Source organism: Dreissena polymorpha, chromosome 1, assembly GCF_020536995.1.
Source record: "Dreissena polymorpha isolate Duluth1 chromosome 1, UMN_Dpol_1.0, whole genome shotgun sequence".
NCBI classification, from domain to species: domain Eukaryota; kingdom Metazoa; phylum Mollusca; class Bivalvia; order Myida; family Dreissenidae; genus Dreissena; species Dreissena polymorpha.
Genome location: NC_068355.1, coordinates 69,434,570 through 69,457,777, shown reverse-complemented (window position 1 = coordinate 69,457,777; position 23,208 = coordinate 69,434,570). Strand labels below are relative to the sequence as shown.

Sequence of the window (23,208 nt, the reverse complement as noted above, 5' to 3'; positions counted from 1 at the left end):
AAAAATATAACGACAGAAAAAGAACTCTCCAAATTATTCCATCGTTTTGCATTGCAACGCTTTATACATGTCAGGTTTTAAACCGATGCATATAATGCATACATTTTAATTGCTTGGTAAATGTTCAGTATTACTGTTTGTTCGCACATATCAACTACAACGAAAATTTGCGAATCTGAAACAGTTTTTTAATTTTGTCAATTTACCAAAACGTGAAAAGGTTCCTTTAGATTAGTTCACGACAGTTGGAAACGTGTTCTATCTTGAGTCTAAAACCAAAAATACTGAGTATGATTTTAGGTAATACTCAGCTTTGTCGATTCTTACCAGTGTGGTTATCCCTTTTTGAGTAATGTTTGCTAAATGTACACATTCTCAGTTTTTTTTTACGGAGCGCATCCATGCTTTCAAGGTCAGTTTGTTTGACACCATCCGAAGACTAGACTGAACCGACTATACAAAACATGTTATGCTGCATATACGTTTTGAAATAACTTTGTCATGCGTACTAGATCTAGTTGAATAGTAGAAAATTTAGTGATGACTTTGAAGGGTATGTGTATTTTTGATGATTACCCTTGCCTATGCGCTTCCTCGAAATAAAACATACACGTTCATGCATGTATAAGACGTTATTAATAACAATATCACAATTGAGGCATACACATTTCCAAAACCAGCCTCTGGCTTGTACTGTCAGGAAACTGAACGTTAACAATCATAACATGAATCAGCTTTAGGGATTTGAATTGCCGTCGTTGTCTTGTATGGGGCGCTGATTAAGTGGAACCGACTCTAAAGACGGACGACGTAATGAGTGCAGTATACTAGGTTTATAAGGAGCGATCAAGAGCTATACTTCAAACACTTGAACTCTAAGACTATAACCCCGTGAAGTGCTTGGTGTGGACGCTAGTGTATACAATCTGACAGGCCTTTATTTAACCGAGAACTGTTGAAGTATCTTTCAAAATCTGAAAGCAGATAGATGCAATACTTCCAAAGATTCATGTCCATGTCATACAAAGAATTATATCATGTTGAATGACATTTTGCGATCGTTGTTAATGATTTTCCAATATGGATGTGTTCGTGATTGTATGCATTGCATTTCCATATAATTCCATGAAAGCATAAGCATGTGAATAACTTTCGTTTAAACTCTCAATTCATTTTATGCTAATACCGTCAGACCTTAACGGTGTGCAAAACAATTGCAAAGAACTGTTCAATTTTTCTCCCACTATTTCGCATTTGCATTGTAAACAACTACAACGTGTTATAGATGTATGTCAAATTACTTGTTCACACGAAGTGTGTGTATCGACAATCATGTATTTCAGAGGCAAACCACAAAAGAACGCTTCCAAAGGTCGTCTCCACATGACTCAAACGGAAGACAGCATATTCAAAAGCATTGCCAACTTACCTGTTTACCTTGTGTTTTATAAAAACGGTATTCCTGTACACGCATTTATGTAGTACATAACATAAATTTCAGAGTCATGCAGTGTTATTTCATTATATAAATTAACATGTTAAAGAGCCAGTTAATCCTTAAATTATTAAATTGATTCGCGTTGTAACACAATGCTGAATATAATGTTATACACTAATTATCAATTATTTATAAATAAATACATTAGTTCTGAAACAAATCAATAATACTCATACTCGCTATATAATTGGCATTCTAATTATTATTATGAAGTTTTTAAACAATAAAATAAATCCGCGATCTGTGGTGTGTGAGATACAATAATCTTTTCAGACAGCTTTCTATAACGGAGATGCCTCTATAACGGAGATGCATTATCTGCATACACTATTAGCAGACTGGCGGTGGTTTACTCATTTACAAATGTCATATTTAGTCTACGTACGTGTGCATGTACTGAATATGGAAAGCTTTCACAACTTGAAAAACAATATGCAGAATATATATGAAATATAGATGTACTGAATTTAATGTAAGTAAATATTGTGTAAAGGACTGTTATGTCCTCGCTTTATATACTTCTTAGCTTCAATGACAAATCTGCTGTCGGATAAATCCCGTCGTTGAAAAATGTCAAAGGCTACATTAAAGGGATCTTTTCACGCTTTGGTAAATTGACAAAATTGAAAAAAGTTGTTTCAGATTCACACATTTTCGTTTTAGTTATGATATTTGTGATAAAACAGTAATACTGAATATTTACCATGGTCTAATATAGCCATTATATGCATCTTTTGACGATTTTAAAACCTAAAAATTATAAAGCGTTGCAACGCGAAACGATTGAATAATTTGGAGAGTTCTGTTTTTGTCGTTAAATTTTGTGAAACTACGAAGATTGCTTATATAAGGTATAAAATACGTCTAGTATGTATACTCGGCGGAATAGCTCAGTAGGCTAAAGCGTTTTTACTTCAGGACTCTGGCTGGACTCCAGTGGTCACTGGTTCGAAACCTGCTCCGGGCAATGTTCTTTTCCTTTTTTAAATATTATTCTTGATTTTTTACTGGAGCTTTTACGATCCAATGTTTACATTTATCAATATAAAGCATTTAATGAATAAGTTAAAAAATGCCAAAATCTGTGAAAAGGCCCCTTTAAAGCGAGTATACGATTTTGTCAAATATTAATGAATTTGTATAAAATGTGTAAATAACTTATTATATATATATATATATATATATATATATATATATATATATATATATATATATATATATATATTTCAATATACAATAAAATAGAAGTTCACAAGAACATGTGTCGAAAAATGCGAAATAAGCCAGATATTTAATTCTGAAATCGAAAACGGCTGTATGTACAGTCGAATTCGCCAGCATGTATATCATGAATGTACAATGTGAACCTAAACTTAGTTTAACGGTTCAACTTAAATTCCTGCAACGATATCATTCTATACATAGATGGTGACGTCACTACGTTATTGTCAGTAAGACCGGTGTGTACACAATGGCAACGATATTTATTCATACGACACACGAACACTAACTCTGGTCCTAATGAAAAGACGAATGATTCGGTTATTGTAGGAAAATATGTTCGTCACAATCGGCTCGGGGCGCTAATTTGTCTTTGCTGCATTTTATGAAATTCGTATTGAATGCATAATTTTTCTTGCCTATTTTGTGTTATTGTAACATATTTTATCAACATTTTACAATTTAACACATAAAAAATCGTATAATCTTACTTTAACCAACTTATCGCGTCAACTATATTGTGTTTCACTTGACCTAAAAATAGCAGTATTGAGAGCAAACGCTTCGCTGTCGGTTATTGATTGTATTCGCCTCAGTCGTGTTGTGGTTAAGTACAGTGTTCCGTTGAGGTATAGCATATTGCATATTTAATATACTTATTACGAACTATATGCTTTGTTGAATATGAACAATAAGTGGATTTTCAATTATGTGAACACTATTCAACTGTGTAGCTTTGGTCGTATATACCGATAGATACAATCGCCTCACTTGCTGAGAGTCTCTTCATGTCACAGTGCAAACGTGTAAATTTAAGCTCTAAAAGTTTTATAATTTTGGGACATTTAGAAAAGGAGTTTAAGTAAAATAAATCGTACAGTGATAGGGCTAAAGCATTCCAGTGGAGTTATGTGATTCTTTAGGTATTCTGATAATTAGAAATTAGCGTTTTTAACACTTTTGTGCGTCTTTTCTGCGTCTTTTCTTTCATTTCACATTTTTTCGTGGATATACATCACATTTCACATAAGTGTGAGTAGATAAAAAATATACTACGGGAGAGCACTTCATATGTGTCCTCATATGCCTTGTTATGAGTATCAATAGCGCCGTCATCCAAAAATGGGTCTTATGCGTGTCGGCATCGTTTGTTAAACCCAACATGTGCTTTTGCGCAGTCAGGCCATAGGCGATTCTGTTCGCTATAAAATCACTCAATATGTTATGTTTCTCCTTACCAGAAGGAGAGATAGCTGAGTGGGCTATTTATATGATGGGAGCATATGGAATAAAACCCATTTTTGCATGACGAGGGTCATTACAAATCTCATTGCGAATTGAAAATGCTAAATTTAAGAACAATGCTTTTTGATATAAAATTGAATTCAAAATAGCAAACTTGTTAATAATGGCAGCCTATCCACACATTAAGGAATGATTTCCAGACGTGCTGACCAAGTACGGCAAACATTGTGGTATGATAATTAAACCATATTTCTTTATCCTGACACTATACTATTTCGCTAATGATTGTTTTCTCATCTTGGAGGCGAAAGTGAAATTCTGCGAGATGGATTGTAACGCGTAATTGTAACAGGGCCACAATTTGTGTCGTTTGATAATACAAAGAGTAGTCCGGAATTCCTTACACTGAACAGTGCTACATCCTTTGAATTGAGCACATACGCAGTGATGTAGCAAAAATTCTGAGGTTGTATTTCGGATCAGCTTATTAAATATTCGAAAATATTCATGCGTGTCTGTTGGCGTTATGTAAAAGTCACTAAGATGAAAACTGAGTAAAACAGCTATGCCTAAAAGCGCATTAGTGCTTTATACCTATGTTTATGTCAGCGTTGTTGACACCGTGTGAATTGCTCGGGTAACAAGTAAAGCATAAACAGCAAGTTTTATAATACTTTTATTCCTCCATATACAAGATACGAAGATTATTGTATATTTTGAATTTGTATATGGTGTCAAAAATCAAAAGTTTTGTACACGGAACTTTCATTATGAATTTATATTCTTGGTGAGATAAATATTTGATATTAGAAAAATATTCCTTTAATATTATGGTGACTGCAAATTTTCTTTATATTAAGTTCTCATTACCATTTTCATCATACTTTTCATGCTTTCAGAACGTCCAAAAAGCATGTTGTTTTTATTTTGTCTAAGTTATTTCTATGAAATAATAAGGATGATAAAAAGTGCACACAAACTCGACCCGTGCGCTATGACACACACTTTATAAAGTTGAATGGCGTGTGTTCATTTCAAACTTGGGATTGATTTGGAAAAATGAATTGCGTGTTAAATTATGCAATAGCGAACATCTTTAGTGCCTTCAGCGCTTTGATTCATCATGCAAGGAGAGGAACTTTCCGGAAAGAGGGTTTCTTTGGGGGGTCATATTTTTAAAACTGTGGCTTGATATTTTGGGGGGTTAGTGTGTTAAAGATTTTAAAATAAAATTATTAACATGTTCAAGTATTTTGAATGAGCGGACCAAATAACGGGAGTATATATAGAGGCGCAGAACTCTTTTGGTCCGGACCAAATAACGGGAGTATATATATAGCGAGCGCGATGCTTTTACATCCAACATTTATTCATCATGCAAGGAGAGGAACTTTCCGGAAAGAGGGTTTCTTTGGGGGGTCTTTTTTTTAAAATGGGGCTTGGTATTTTGGGGGGAAGTGTCTTAAAGATTTTAAAATGAAATTATTAACATTTTCAAGTATTATGAATGGGCGGACCAATTAACGGGAGTATATATAAAGGCGTAGAACTCTTTTGGTCCGCTTGCTGCAGAATTACCATAGCGCGGACCAAATAATCTCAGGCTTTCATGGCTAATGAGCTTCGACGTGGCATGCAATAAATACACCACACTGCGTTATGGGTGTAAACCGCAGTTCACAGTTTAAACGTTTTTCGGTCAAGGTTTAAAGGGGCCTTTTCACGTTTTGGTGAATTGACAAAATTCAAAAAAGTTGTTTCCGATTCGCAAATTTTCGATTTAGTTATGATATTTGTGAGGAAACAGTAATACTAAACATTTACCATACTCTAATATAGCCATTATATGCATCTTTTGACGATTTAAAAACCTGAAAATTATAAAGCGTTGCAACGCGAAACGATTGAATAATTTGGAGAGTTCTGTTGTTTTCGTTTTATTGTGTGAAACTGAGATTATTGCTTATATATAGTATAAAATACAACGAACATTGTATATGGAAGGATGGTCGTGGGGGGTAAATGGGAGACTTTTTACGCCAGGACCCCAGGGTTCAGTGGTTCGAGCCCTGTTGAGGGTAACCTTTTTTCTTTTTTAGATTTTATTCTTGATTTCTTACTAGAGCTTTTTAAAGCAAATGTTTACAATTATCAATAGAAAGCATCTAATGACAAACTTCAAAACATGCCAAAATCTGTGAAAAGGCCCCTTTAATGGGGTTTCTTGTGTAGATAAGATCATATTATTTTCACTGACATGCAGTTGTATTTGAGATGGAAACACGACAACATCGGCGGGAGGTTTATAAACAATGGATGCTTTTATAGGAATTAATTGGAAAGGCAAATAAGGTATTTCAAATAATGACGGAATAAACTGTAGTACTGTTAGAAACAGACTATATATCATGTCTTCTTTTTCCTAGTTTCCGGAAACTGACGGAATAAGCCGAAGTTGATATTTATTTACATCCGAACTACTTTCTTCAATTTTTTTTGACTGTGAAGGACCAGGCTTAATGCATTTTTTACTATAATTTCAATAATATATAGTTCTGTTCCTATTAAAAATTATACATGGTCCGCGGATCAAAAGAGGGGATAATGCCTGCTGCCATATAAAATATTTATGAAACGGTGTTTATAATTATTCCCATGGCTTTACTATCAACGAAATATGTTCTTTTGGTCCATATGACGCACCATACACGCAGAGTGCGTGTTCAGTAAACACAGTTATAAATCGCTTTCGTTTGCAGCAAGGAAACTGAATTTTTAATGCACATTGTTTGGCATGGGAAGATGGGAATATATCCGTTACAGTATCGACCAGATATCGTAAGTGTTAGATTTATGCTTCATATTTAGACAAATATATAAATCTACCATTATTGTATACGATTGCACTCAATAAATTCAAGTAAAATAAATTAAAAGCTGTTATATACAGTACAGTTTGTTGTTTAATTTGGGGTTTCGCGTCTTTCTATAGTATTGGAGATCAAGTTATGTAAATTCGTGTTAATATGAACGTTTGAGTAGTGAACTTATAACGGGGCGGTTCAACTATTGTAGTTTTTTTTTTTCGCCTTGTAAGATGAGGACTAGGCGTCTTGCAACTGTTGAAGCTGTTAAATCTTATGTAGATCAATCAGTTTCACTGTATTTTATCTTGTTGTTAAGCCCCCCCCCCCCCCTATACACCATAATCGGTCACTTAATAACACCAAATACATACTGCACTACACTGGCGTTTGTAATCTTACCGCTGTTTATAAGCCTTCCTCCAGTACGCTATCAATGCTATAACGCCGGTTGAAATCGATTAACTGACAGCAAAAACTGCACAAACTTCTGATTTAGCTGCACACGCCAGATTTACAATGCAGCATTATCAGTTAGCATAGGCGGATGTAAGAAGGAGGCGGAAACGGTCCTCACTAAGGATCGTCTTTTTAAAGTAACTCTATATTGTGTTATGAACTGTCTGTTAAATGCTTGACTTGTGAGACCAATTTTATGGAGAAAGGGTCAATATGAATATTCATGCAATTTTAGTTATTTTCTGAGATCAATATAATTCTTACAATTGATACAGAAATAATTAAAATATACTGTAGTCTGCACTCTGCCATTACTGAATCTAATTTAAGCTAGGTAAATACAATTTCTGATCCCCTTTTTATTCTTAAAAGGGGCCTTTTCACAGATTTTGGCATATTTTAAAGTTTGTCATTAAATGCTTTATATTGATAAATGTAAACATTGGATCTTAAAAGCTCCAGTAAAAAATCAAGAATGAAATTTAAAAAAGGAAAAAAGGTAGCCGGTACCAGGGCTCGAACCAGTGATCCGCCGGAGTCCTGGAGTAAGTCTGAAGTAAAAACGCACTATCCCTCTCGACTATTCCGCCGGATATACATGTTTAAAGTATTTTATACATTACATAAGCAATCTTCGTAGTTTCGTAAATTTAAACGAAAACAGCAGAACTCTCCAAATTATTCAATCGTTTCGCGTTGCAACGCTTTATAATTATTAGGTTTTCAAATCGTCAAAAGATACATATAATGGCTATATTGGACTATGGTAAATGTTCAGTAATACTGTTTCATCACAAATATCATAAATAAAACGAAAATTTGCGAATCTGTAACAACTTTTTTAAATTTTGTCAATTTACCAAACCGTGAAAAGATCCCTTTAAAAGTAAGTAAATTTGTCAGTAGTTAATTTTGCTAACGGCTGCCATCCATTGCGGCCCAAATGCTATGCATATTGGTTGCCGGTAAAAATGCGACGTTATGGGATATAACGGGCTAAAATGAGCCAAGCTTCGCCATGAAGCATGTTCCTTCGATGCGACCCTACACGTAAATGTCCAGGATCGTAGCGAAAAGAGCCCGAAATATTCCGAATTCGCAAATTTCGCTTCATAAATCCTTCGGAGTTTAGCTGACGTCTATGGAATGATATTTAGGGAAAATACATCATTCATGGTGAATATTTACAATGCGACTGATGTTTATTACAGCATGTTTCATGACAGTTCCAACATGCTTGTTCTCTATTCGTTTATACTTGATGATTGTTGCAACATGCTTGGTGAATATCTTATGTTTGAGTGTTGATTATTCCTGATTCATGTTTAAAAAAACAAATGATTTCACTATCATAAATATGTGCTATTAAATTCTTAACAACGTGATAACACCCTACTCTGTAAACAGTCATAATCGGGTTTGCCACTAAGCGTCATTAACAACGGCAGTTAGCAACAAGCAGTTGGCAAAATGCAACTTAGCCGAATGCAAGATACCATAGTATGACAGCATGTGGCGCACGTTTAATTTTCGTATGTTGAATACATTACTTAAAAGCACAATACGCTCCCGTATACGCATGCACCCCCCCCCTCCTTGAACAGTAGGCCTACCACGTACACAATAACCTGACTGAACTGCCTTGAATGTTTTTGATATGGGTATGTTTCAGTTGGTACTCCATAAAATATACACGTATTTTATTCAGGACGTTACGAAGCTTATATGTTGGAAGTGTTGCCCATCCCCAGTCCAAATACTTCAAGTATACGTAATCTACCGATGTACATTATATACCGACCTCATAACTATGAAGTAGCCCACCTCCCATTGCCACAGACCTCTGCGTGTAATTGTTAGATTTTGCTAGTCTGTTAACCATGCTGCACTTACTTTTTATGTAAACACATATATATCATTGTATGTCTATATAATTTATGGGATACATAGTGTTAGCTCTATCTGAAAGGTTATAAGTGCTCGTGTCTATTTAAACGATTGTGTACCTCGTCAAGAAAACAATGGTTTTACTATTAACATATCACAGAACTCACTTTTCAATAAATTTTGAAAAACTAAATAAAAAGGGGTGGTTTCGCGGGCCAAGATTGGCTACCGAACTTGCAAGGCCTGATCGTTGGGCTGTCTTGCTCGGGACCCTTTGGGTGGGGATGGGGGTCGTTTTTTCTCCTGGGACCGCGGACTCCCTGGCAAACACGGTGGGCCGAACTAGCGCACCCGTCCGGAGAGCTTTGTCTCAGCCTTGGCTTCCGAAGGCTTGATGAGCGGGTAGAACGGAACCGCAGGAGACGAAAGATTTGATCCAGCTATGCTGGTTCCAGTAATATCTCTGCGCGGAGGTTGTATTGTATCGTGGCTGATTGTATGTTGTTTTTGTTTGCGTGTATGAAGCGCACATCATGACATCGCGTTAATTAATTCAACGCATCGCTGTTTGATTCCATTATCCCATTTATGTCTAGCGTCTAGCAAGGCATTGGCAAACAGCGTAGACCCACATGAGACGTCGCATGATGCGGCGTCTCATCAGGGTCTGCGCTGATTGCTTAAAGGATTTTCTGTAAGAAATATTCTAAATATAGACATAAATATACTAGACATCCCTAATTTTGGAAATAAATTGATCCAATTTAGTCCACTAGGCTTAAATGGGTTAAGCCTCAATCGTCATCAGGCACGATGGGAGTGTCATTCAGCACTAAAAGGTGTCTACATACAAATTAGAAGTACCATCAAGAATCATGACAAAGTCATAATGAAGGTTGTAATTTTTACCGAAATATCGTTCCATAAACATCAGTTTTTACATTGTCCATTTTCAATGATGTAACAACTGTTCAATGTTGGTATCAGTAGTAGCCGTGTATAATTAACGGACACAGGTAGTTCGAATGATGGCATTAATGATGGCATTATGCCAACGTCAAGTCGACATTAGTCACGTTGACATCCTTTCTCGAACCAATTAAATACCCAACATGTGGCCGATGTACACATTTACATCCGATAACAGTCGAACGTTAGTAGAAAAAAAAAATTTGGTACAGCTCCGTAGGGCTGTCGCTGTTTTTTTCGTAATTAAAAGATCTTAATGTCATATAATTGCAGCTTTTACAGAAATTAAATAATACATGCTTGTTTTGTCACCTTGGCGTTTTGCTGAAATTTTAAATGTGTTTTTGCAGGAATATTATCTTTACTAATAACGAGCAATTACTCGGTGTTCGAAGTGTGTTGTGTAAAGTAAACAATTTTTGTTTAATATTCCTCCTCTCAAACCCCAACTCCTCTATAAATTGGCCATTGTGTAAGTTCCATGTGCTCTGACAAACATTTGTAGACGATATATCAAGTGTGATACTTGAAATGCGTTCGCCCTGTGTTCGAGTGTACCACATCGTTATTCACTAATAACGTTTGGCATGCATGTTCCAGTAACCAGACATTCGCGGCAGAAATTAATCGAGTGGCTGTGTCCTCGACTGATTTCCCCAGCTGCGATGAAACCAATATTTTATGGACATGAGCTGCGGAAATGGGACTTATGTCATTGTGGGCAACGTAGCTTCACACCAGTGTGCGATTGTTTGAAGCGTTCCTTAAGCTTGGATCAGGAGCTATTCTGTCCGTTTTAAAGCCACACACCTTGAAGTGAAAGTAAATTTAAGTATTAATAAGATACATTTTCTATCTATGCCAATTAGAATATATCTGGTGGTTACAAGGAAGAAATCCGTCTTTTTTTGAGTTTTAAAACTTTAAAATAATCGCGTTTGTTGAAATGGACGTATACGTCTAGAAATTCTACTTTCGGTTTTAAAAGCGGTACCGTTTGAAAAATAATAAATTACTTGCTAACTAGTTTTTATCTATGCCAATTAGAATATATCTGGTGGTAACAATGTAGAAATCCTTCTTTTCGCGCTTTAAACTTAAAAATAATCGCGTTTTTTAAAATGGACGTTTCCGTTTAGAAATCCTACTTTCGGTTTTAAAATTAAAAAAAAAAAACTTGCTAACAAAGCTATAGATTTAATTGTATCTATGCCAATTAGAATATAACTGGTGGTTACAAGGTAAAATCCGTCTTTTTGTACTTTAAAACTAAAAAATATTCGCGTTTGTCGAAATGGACGTATACGTATAGAAATCCTACTTTCGGTTTTAAAATTTAAAAAATAATAAATTACTTGCTAGACTATAGATTTAATGACAATCTTGCACACTTTCAAATTGCTTGATAAACATGTATTTCATTTCAAGGTGTGTGGCAGCTCAGGGTTGCGTTGACTCACGACCGGACATTGTAGCTTCAGACCAGACTGCGCGAATAGGCAGGCTCGTCTGGAGCTATCCTGGTATATAGCACGCGACAAATTTTCGCACGACGCGTCTCAAATATTAAGTACGGTAGCGTTTTTAACCAGATTTTCCGAAGGAAAAAAACTGGTTATTAGATTGGCGAATGTCAGCGGGCGGGCTGGCGGGCTGGGAGGCTGGCGGTCTGGCGGAACAAGCTTGTCCGGGCCATAACTTTGTCGTTCATTGTGAGATATTAAAATCATTTGGCACATTTGTTCACCATCATTAGACGGTGTGTCGCGCGAAAGAATAACGTCGATATCTCCAAGGTCAAGTTCACACTTTGAGTTCAAAGGTCAAAAATGTCCATAAATGATCTTGTCCGAGCCATAACTATGTCATTCATTGTGAGATTTTAAAATCATTTTGGCACATTTGTTCACCATCATTGGGCGGTGTGGCGCCAAAGAATTGCGTCAATATATCAAAGGTCAAGGTCGCCACGACAAAAAAATATATTGATTTTGAAGCAAGGGGGGTAACTTTGAACAATCAGTAACAATGCACATTTTGAGTTGGTCTCCCTTTATCAGACTTTTTTTCAAATTGAAATCAAGGTCGCCACGAGTAAAAATAGATTGAATCTTACACAAGGTGGGTAACAATGCACATTTTGAATTGTCTACCTTTATCAGACTTTTTTTTCAAATTGAAAACCTGGTTCTGTGACAATTTTGTCCCTTGTTTTGCTGAATAGAATGGATAAAACATGCTTCTTGATACCATTATAATTTCAATATTACATAGTGAGTCTTCTCTTGTGATGACGTTCATCCCCAATGAGGACTATTGTTGTGTTTTACTGATACCAGTTAGTCTTCAGTATGATGCATATTTGGCTGTGCATGTCTTCCATCACATGTTAATACTGTACTTGCTTCATTTAGTCAGAGGGAGAGTCATAACTAAGCTGGTCGATCTACGCTCCACATATGAAGGCGTGCTAGATAAGACGTTGGCCAGGCGATGACAGCGAGATCTTTTATAAAATCACCGGCCATAGAACATTGCTGATGATCAACCAAACGTGTCAGGAGTGGAGTTCAGGGGAAATCAGGTATGTCAGCACGGCCAGGCATGTTGTCAATTACATTGAATTTATACAGAGCAAACATGAAAACCGTTTTTGTGACCCATTTCCGTCATTGAATGTATTCCCGCACCTAATGCGAATCATGTTTATGATTATCTATTTTCGGTTGTGCCTATTTTGCATTGAATATATAAAACTGAAAATTACATTTAACTGTACCTTAAATGTTGGATTTTGCTTTAATGTTACTTTATGAGAACTCGGTATACATTGTCGGTACAACTTTTGCTTTTATTGTAATTTACGGATGGTCATCAAACAGGAAGGTCCGCGTCATAAGACTATGGGTATAATGCCATATGCGATCAGGGTAGCTCCAGATCATTTGAGCCTTGTTCTGAGAAAACTGGGCATAATTCATGTGCGTAAAGTGTCGTCCCAGATTAGCCTGTGCAGTCCACACAGGCTAATCAGGGACGACACTTTCCGCTTTTATGGTATTTTTAATTTCAAGGAAGTCCCTCCTTACCGAAAATCACGTTTAGGCGGAAAGTGTCGTCCCTGATGAGCGTGTGCGGACTGCACAGGCTAATCTGTGATGGGAATTTACGCACATGAATTAAGCCTAGTTTTGTGTATTGAGCAGTTTGTTCAGCAGCTAGCCTGTCTTCCAAAGAGACCACGAAACCCATGTTCGGTATAAAGTCATGCACTTTTTCGCAGTCTTCAAATAAAACATGTTATCTCACCGTTCTTCAAAAAGGGTAATATGTGCCACTTTTCTTAAAAATAGAAGTAAAGATGTGTTTACCCAATGGGCATGGCTACTAATGAGTTTGCAATTAACGGTTGTATAGAGATACGCTGGTTTCATATTGCATAAGGCCCATTTTTGCATGACAAGAAACATACTGGCTTCTAAAATTGTGAGAAATGATTCACGTGTGGGTTCGTATGATGTAGTTTTTATACGCCCGTCTATGACGGGACGTATTATGGTATACCCCGCGTCTGTCCGTCCGTCCGTCCGTCTGTCCGTCCGTCCGTCTGTTAATGTCGTACGCTACGTCAAATATCCTTTGACAGATTTTCTTCAAATTTTAACACAATCTTAATATTGATAAACCCTGATCCCCTTTCGTTTTTGACGGAATTCTGAATTGTCGTTCCAGAGTTATGGGACTTTGTTCGTCAAAATTTCGTGATTTCATTGAATGTCCTACTGTAGCTCAAATATCCTTCGATGGATTTTTTTCAAATTTCAACACAATCTTAATATTGATAAACCCTGATCCCCTTTCGTTTTTGACGGAATTCTGAATTGTCGTTCCAGAGTTATGGGACTTTGTTCGTCAAAATTTCGTGATTTCATTGAATGTCCTACTGTAGCTCAAATATCCTTCGATGGATTTTTTTCAAATTTCAACACAATCTTAATATTGATAAACCCTGATCCCCTTTCGTTTTTGACGGAATTCTGAATTGTCGTTCCAGAGTTATGGGACTTTGTTCGTCAAAATTTCGTGATTTCATTGAATGTCCTACTGTAGCTCAAATATCCTTCGATGGATTTTTTTCAAATTTCAACACAATCTTAATATCTAAATTGATGTTGCAAGATGATACATTATGCTCCATTGAAATAGTATCCCTGAAAAATTGAACAAGGTGAGCTTTTTTCTATTCCGATTGTACACTACCACTTACCCATCTACATTTCTCTTTTATTATTGGTCAAAATATCTATAACAGGTTTACTTCAACTCCATATCCTCTAAAGAAATGCATACATATACTCAAAAAAAGATATGGTATGAATGTCAAGGAGACGGCGCTCCATGCTCATGTACTTATAAAATAAACCATGTATTCAAATACAAATAAACTGAAGTAAAAAAATGATTCAAAGGGTTATTTATTACCTTACTACTTCATTGGCGAACGACGGGCGTATCATGCGCTCATGGCGCAGCTCCTCAGTTTTACCATATTAATCACGGAAACAGCCTTCAACTTCCTTCCTGATTCCGTTACCACATTGTCGATATGTTATTACAGTCTGCTGCAGTTAGGCAGTCTTTGTGTATAAACGAAATCTAGGAATGCAATTTATATGATTCATGTTTGTATTTTAGCAAGTATAAATTATCTGAACTTCGATTTGTGTGGGGTGCAGAAAGATACATATAAAAGACAATAAATTCAGTGGATGTTCAGTTATTTAAGTTTCATTCTTTCTGCGCGTTATACTAGTAATTGACTTTTTTTGCCAGATAAGTACCTTATCGGTCGATTGTCGCTTGTCGACTGAACGAAGGTTAAGATAGAACCCGAAATAGCCATATGTATCTAAATTGCCAGTTTAAAAAGGCTGAATATATTTTCTCAGCGTTTTGTGGTGCGGGGATTTCATCGTGAATTACGTATGTTAAATTTAAAATTATTGCATACATTAATTTTAATGAGCCAGAAAATAAATTTTGTTGCGACATAATGTTTCAAATTGTATAACATTATGTAGACGTCAGATTGATAAAAAGAAGCATCCTTATTTGGTATTTACGAAACTTAAGTGCTTTTGAGATTTGTCACATGCATTTCTTTCCCACTTTTTTGTGTTTTGTGGTTTTTGTTTACATCTAATTAAGCGACTGTTTATAAGCATGCTTCGCATAAGTTACACACGCTGTGTTAATTTGTGTTTGGGCAGATAACGTCGATGAAGTTTAATTTGATTATGCGGTAAAACATAAGTCAGCTGTTCAAATTCTTTCATCAGGATATAAGCACGAGGTTATTGCGTTTGTTTATATTTCTAACAGAGATGCGGCTGCGAACATCACAAGACTTGCAGGGACTCAATCGACAGAGCACGTGAACAGCCAGTATGTTATGCCCGCGATTAAAAAAGTTGAAATGCGCGCTGGTTGTATCCGCGGCGTTCTGTGTGCTTATCGGACCTTACCAATGGTTAAAGGGAAGTACTATCGACGATAGGATCTATTACGATGAACCCGTGAAGCTTCATTTTGGTGATAAAAAGGACTCGACATTGCATTTAACGGATCCACTGTTAAATCAGGAGCTGCAGTCATTTAAATGCGTCCGGTTGTTTCAAAATGATTCTGTGGAAATGGCCAAGGCCGCTACGTTTTTATCAAACCTCAACTACTCCTTTTCTAGACGCCAAGATGAAGAATTTTTAGAACTCGCCTCAAACTGTGATCAATTTAAAAAAGACTGGGGCTTCTTCGTTTACCCGCCTTCGCAAGAAGAGACATCCTTTCCGATAGCATTCAGCATCCTCTTCCACGAAAATGTGGAACAATTGACGCGACTTCTCCGTGCAATATACAGACCTCAGAACCAGTATTGTATTCATATAGACGGCAAAGCACCGGGCAGTATTATTGAGATTGTGACGCGCATAAGCAGCTGTTTCCCAAATGTGTTCATAGCTTCGAAGCTTGAGATTGTAATCTACGCCAGTGCGACCCGACTTGACGGCTGATATTAACTGCATGAAGGATCTCGTGCAAAATGGCGAGGACTGGAAGTATTTACTTAATCTCGCGGCCAGCGAATTCCCGATCATGTCTAACTTGCAGATCGTCCAAATTCTACAGGAGTTCAATGGTTCGAACGACATTTACGAAACTTTTTCTACAATGGACAGAGGCCGGTTTAAAAAGCGCTATTATACCTATATAGATCTTCGTAATAAGTCAGGGTACATTATACATTCCAATGACCATAAAGACCCGCCGCCCCATGGCTTGAAAATCACGAAGGGGAATGCGTATAACGTGTTTAGTAGGAAGTTTGTAGAATGGGCTCTGAAGGACAGAATAGCCCGGGATTTACTTGCATGGGTGCAAGACACATTGACACCTGATGAGCATTACTGGGCGACACTCAACAACCTTTTCAGCAACCCATCATTGAAGACACCTGGTGGCTATAAAGGTATCAATTACATGTATTTCACAGTGCAGCAACTATAACTGGGTAATTTTTTTAAAGTTGATTCATTTTTAAAGATTTGTATTGTTCAAGTTTGTTTTATTTGTATAAAAGGACAAATATTGTGTAATTGTGTCAATGCTTAAAATGTGTTCATCGTCTGACATTAGAAATATGCTAATGTTGTCATGAAAAAAAGAAAGTTTTAAATAATTGAATACAGTTTACATTTATTCTCCAAAAAAAAATACATGCACATATTTATATTTACACTGTCTAGTATCGAGGATTCATTGTATGCCCAGTTTTGTATAAGAGGCTATTATCTTTACTATTCAGGACATCCCGATAAAAGACCCTCATTTGGTCGCTACATCGGATGGTCTTCACCAGTGCATAAAGACCGTTGCAAGGCGGGTCGATACATCCACAACATTTGCACATTTGGCGTCCTTGACCTTCCAGTTCTGTGGAAAAGAAACGAGATCATAGCCAACAAGTTCGATATTCAGTACGACCCGATAGCCTACAAGTGCATGGAGGAACTGATACTGAATAACTCTGTAGAAAAGAGGGGCGTATCTAGACGTCCGCTTTACCGGCGTATTGCGCAATTAGGGGTCTAATACGACGAGTTATGTTTACTAAGGTAGCACATAGGCCGCATAAGGAAAACATTAACCCATTTATTCCTAGTGGACTCTCCCATCCTTCTAAATTTGGATCAATTTATTTCCAAAATTTTGGATATCTAGTATATTTATTTCTATACTTAGAATATTTCTTACAGAAATCCCTTTAAACAAACAGCGCAGACCCTTGTGAGACGACGCATCATGCGGCGTCTCATCTGTGTCTACGCTGTTTTCCATGGCCTTTTTTTCTAGACGCTAGGCATAAATAGGTCAAGCTCAGCAAAACCGCAAAATTTAAGTGATGCTGGGATATTTTAAACACAATGCGGTAATTTCTAGAGCGTTTATTCAATGGTGATACTCATTGATATTTGTAGAGAAAAAAGAAAATATCGCCGTAATTCTAGACAGTAGAGATGAACACAGCCGAACACAGCCGACAGGAACGTAAAACTGCAAATGATACTGTTCTTGTTATCTTAATTGCTTCGCAGTACTGATATACAGATTTCTTTAACCCATTTATGCCTAGTGGACTCTCCCATTCTTTAAAATTGGATCAATTTATTTCAAAAATAAGGGATGTCTAGTATACTTATTTCTATATTTATAATATTTCTTACAGAAATTCCTTTCAGCAAACAGCGCAGACCCAGATGAGACGCCGCATTATGCGGCGTCTCATCTGGGTCTACGCTGTTTGCAATGTCCTTTTTTCAGGACGCTAGGCATAAATGGGTTGAATGAGCCATATTTATTATCAAATAACCTAGTAATTTTGATTAATAACTATAATTCGCACAGAGGCGTGTACTTCTCCGTACAAGAAAAAGAAAACATTGCGTGGTATGTTAAAGGTTCATAATACAATCGAGTGATAAAGATGTAGTTATATCGCATTTAATGATATTTTATTACTTTTTAATTTGAATAACAGTGGTACGAGGTTACTGCTTATTCGCCGCATTGTTTTAGCGCATCATTTTAGGCTAAATAATAGTTTTTACGCGTCATTTAACGCTTATTTCCCCAATTGCTTTTCATTGGCTGTTCCAAGGCGGTTACCCAAGCGTTAATTGTTACCTCACCTTAGCTCAATTTGCTTTTGTGCTTACCTACCTCGAAGGAAGCGTACGAAAATACCGTAAACAGCGATTCCCGATGTGCACTGTGTATGTGTTTTTTTTACAATTTGCTTTTATTTTAAATTTTTCTTCATTAGCTAATCTGAGTACAACGTGCCCGCAGTGAATTATTGTGATCACCCTTCGTCCAGCGTCCGTCGTCTTGAGATGTGCAGCGTGTTACGCCTCGTTAACTTCAAGGTCTTTAACACTGTAGAGGCTTAATTGTTCGTCCAATCTTCGGGAAACTTGAGAATAATGTTAGAGTGGAATTTTTTTGGCCGAGAGTGAATTTGGATTATGTTTGTCAAACATTATGACATCAGGTCAAATCTGTGAGCATCCTAGTTACCGCACTACAGGTCATATTTATGACTTCATCCTGATAATCATGATTTATTGTACTTCAACAAAACACTTGCTACCACTCTAGAGGCTACATTTATGACTAAATATTGATAAAACGTGGTTATAATATATTTTAGCTGAATAGGAGTCCGAGTTTAATGCGTCTAAGAACCAGGTGACCATATTAAATCGTAGAAAACCAAGAGGCCAAAATTATGTTGAACTTTTCGTAGAATGTTCATCTTTACAGCAAGCAGAAGGGGCGGGGGGGGGGGGGGGGGCTCTGATGAATTTTGAAATAAAGGTCAAGGTCACACCTAATGGTAATTGGGCCATAAACAGCTTAAACATTCCTGTCTCGGCTCTTTCTTTGCCATATATGGCGGGATTGTGCACGAAATGGGATGAAAAGTAAAGCATCATACACATAGAGTTAACAAGCCAAATTTGTCCATAACACTATCAGAAGATTAGTGTCATCGGCATATCATTGCATTATATTAATCGATTTGGAAATAACTTGGCTCTAATGTAATCCATCGTGAGACGACAAGTAACGTAACAACTTGTCTTTCTACCTCAAAGGTCAAGGTCACACACAATTTTGCCATTACTCAGCTTATTCGGACTGTAATTGTGGCATTCATCATGTTGTTTAAAGAGAACTTACAACTAATAAAAACCGAGGTCAGGATAAAATGTAAAGGTCATATTTGGCTGCAAACAGGTTATCCAAACTGTAACGTTTTCTATCAGCACTCAATTTGTACACTTCGTTATTCAAATGAAATATAATGAGAAGACTAAGTGTCGTATGTCTGTCTCATTGCCTCAAACACACTAAGAGGTGAACTGTCAAATTTAGCCATAACAGCATGAACAAACAATGTTTGTGACGAACATGCGGGGTTTGGTGGGGCAACGATGCTTACAGAACAGCGCAACACATGTCTTGTGCATGGAGGTATAATCATAGCGTTTACTTACTAAGTTTGTGCATTATATCAGGTCAAGTCCGCAACAATTGGTGCACACGAACACTTAAGGTTATTGTGTTAGGGCCATCAGCGCCCACTTGGTTTTATGTTATATGTAACATTTTTGTTTTTCCCATCATTTTATAGACATTTAAACACTAAACTTAAATGCAAGACAAGAATTTCTCTCATAAAACTTTCATTGAGTTTCATGTTTGTATCCATTAAGTTGTTTCCGGAAACGTTCGCATTTCGTGCACATTTGCTGTGATAATTTAACTCTTTCTAAGCTAGTGAAATTACCATCATATTACCTTGTGTTCACTGAAAGAAGCATTTGTGTATGGTATTTTACCAAGTTCGTATACATGTATTAAATTTAATGTTGTTAATTCATCTGAGCAAAACCTGCTCGAAGTGAGCGATTGTGATCACCCTGTGAACCTCGTCCGTCGTCCAATCTGTTCCGAGTTACATTCTGTTAAACGTGCATCCACGAACTAGGTTGCTCGGTTAAGCACATCACTGGCCACAGTTCTTACTTTTTAAATATTAAACTTCGACAGAATGGTTTGTCTTCAGTGTATCTAACTTAAAGGCGAAGTCGAATCTTGTTTCCGTTCGTTAAAAACACTAGGTCACCAGGCCAAATCTTTCAATAATAATGTTACCACATTAGGTTTTAAATAAAGCTTTATGCAGCATGCGAGTCAAATCGGTCTGATACTGAACAAAGAATAGACGCAGTTACACCCCTTTGATTGCAATGTTATGTACAGTAGTTAAATGTACGTTTATAGATACTAGTAATCTGATTACGATTGGTATGTGAGGTTATATTGTTTGTATGCAACCTTTCGTAGAAGCAGCCATATACAAGTCGACATGTTCTTCTGCACGTTTGTGCGATACATTTTGTGGGAGTGTTGTCTCAGACTTATTTAAATCATATATTAATGGATTTTTAAATAACTTTGTACAAATTTCCATCAGAAATATATGTAGCGTGTATATCTCCCTGTCTCAAATGTAAATATCACACGCAGTATTTAAATGTCAAATTTTGCCATTTTAAAAATGCTTTTCAAAAAAAATTAGAACAAAAATAAACCTAATAAACCCTAAAAAGAAAACCTGTCGAATGTAAATACCGTCTGCCTATCTAAAAGGTCATGGTCACACATAGAGGTCAACAGACACACTTGACCATTAAACAGCTTGTAATTTATCTTTAATTAATTGCCATATATTAATGGATTTAAATAACTTGGCTAAAAAGAAACTCATTAACTCAAATACAACGTGTATCCAGTTGAGCGTTTACTGGCCTTAATTACCCTTTGCATATACGTATAAATATTGCATTGTATGATTACATAACTAATTTATATATTATATTAGATTATTTTCAATCTAGTCATAATGGGTGACACTTATGTTTAAAACAAGTCAATATACATGTATATTTCAAACATAATGACATTTCTTGTTCAGTTTATATGGATATTTAAAGGATCCAATCTACCAGCACCCGATTGTATAAACAGTTAAACCGGCGGATAACCACACATCGGCGGTTAAAAGTCGGTTACTTGTTGGTTACTGGTCGGTAAGCGTTTGTATAAAATTTGGTTAGTTGTACCGATCGGTTAAAACCCAGTTAAAACATACCCTGCTTCCCTAGGTGGGTAAGTACAAGTAACCGAGAGGTAACTTACACAAAATGGCCGCGGCGCGCGACATTATAAAAGCTTACCATCGACAACCTTCACAATTTCGACGAGTAAACAGACAATTGCAGCGACTGACACTTTATTTGACAAAATTTACAGGAAAATACGCTTTCCGATTTGGACGACGAATTTAAGGACACACAGAACGTGTTTTTTATATTCTGTTATGGGTAGGCCGTGTGTGATTCGATGCATAAATGGCGCCCATGTTAAAATCATTTCTCCGTGAACAGGGAACGACAAAAGTACAAACAAAAACCAAAACGCGTGCGAACTAGTATCTTACCTTTAATAGTAGTTATTGCGAATTATTTTTTGTGTAGACTTATTACGCTCAATGCGTAATAATTTCGTCTTGTTCCGGAAGTGCAAGTCACACGGCGGGTCCCAGGCACATGTTCTCTTAGAATGAATATTTCTGAAGAAATAAGTGATAGTTTGGATCAAACTCATGATTATTTGGCGCACAAAGATTCCCTTCACGAGGCTATACAACGTATAGAGGACAGGTTATCCAAAATTGAATTTAACCAAGGTTCTTTCCGTGGTCGCTCTGCGACAACAAAAACGTCCGTTAGATTTCCGCCACCGGAAGTCAGTTTTTTGCCATACCAGGCCAATATTGAACACTCTTCTGATCTGCCTTACTTGGCCAATCCATTTACCCTCGGTCCTGACTCATCGGCAGCCACCGCCGAAGGTCCTATTCCTAAAAATATTCAGGAACAATTTGACTGTGTGAAACAGACGGTAGACAAGGTATTGTTACCTCCTCATCTGAAGCTTCATGAGTCTATAACTGGCATTCGTAGAGAGAACCAAAAAACGTTGAATGTTATCTCAAAATGTGGTCGATATGTTGAAACATGTCAGTCAGATCAAGGAGAATGAACCTAGTGATTTAGGGCCAGTGTATATCACCTATGCAGCCCAGATTAACTAATTGCAAAAAGAGTACGGTTCACTTGTAGTCAATAGTAACTTCGATGAGCCTACAGCAAACAATTTTCGCTGTTTACAAGGAAACGCCTCTGGTTTTGATCGGGAAACACTTAACAACATACGTGTTGCCGCGGAATAATCTAGTATTTAACAACATACGTGTTGCCGCGGAATAATCTAGTATTCGTCGGTTTGAAGCACCGCCAAGAGGACGTTGGCGTGTTATATGTGTTAAATTTTAATATATTGATAAAATATGTTACAATAACACAAAATTGGCACGAAAAATTATACATTGAAGACAAATTTCATAAAATGCAGCAAAGACAAATTAGCGCACAGCCTTTTTCGATTTCAGAATTAAATATCTGGCTTATTTCGCATTTTTCGATACATGTTCTTCTTAACTTTTATTTTAATTTATATTAAAATATATGTTTAATAATTTTTTTACACATTTTATATAAATTAATTAATATTTGACAAAATCGTATAATCTCGCTTTAAGTGCTCATTTTATTCCAATTATTACATCAAATCGACCTCACTAAAACAGTTAAAGTATTTACATGGGGATAATTCCAGCGTTAATTAACAAATCGAATTAAAAACAGTTTAATTAAAATATTCGGAATTCAAGTTATCTCCACCAGTATACTAATATTACTCATTAAAGTCGCTGAAGTAAGTCTCTTTTCACGTCTCTTTACTGGTTTTACGAGAAAGATTTTTCATGCACGGGGCATTACTAAGTCGTTTATTGATAACATGTGGACACTGGAG

General features: G+C 36.5%; 1 protein-coding gene across 1 annotated transcript; it reads left to right on the top strand.

Annotated features, from left to right (window-relative positions):
- The first annotated feature begins 1,821 nt into the window (after nt 1-1,821).
- LOC127834080 (beta-1,3-galactosyl-O-glycosyl-glycoprotein beta-1,6-N-acetylglucosaminyltransferase-like) lies at nt 1,822-21,227 on the top strand. The gene is given in 5 exon segments (XM_052359664.1): nt 1,822-1,970; nt 12,558-12,727; nt 15,526-16,208; nt 16,210-16,669; nt 17,006-21,227. Coding segments are annotated over 3 exon segments (1,365 nt in total). The 5' UTR covers nt 1,822-1,970; nt 12,558-12,727; nt 15,526-15,590; the 3' UTR covers nt 17,293-21,227.
- The last annotated feature ends 1,981 nt before the right edge of the window (nt 21,228-23,208 follow it).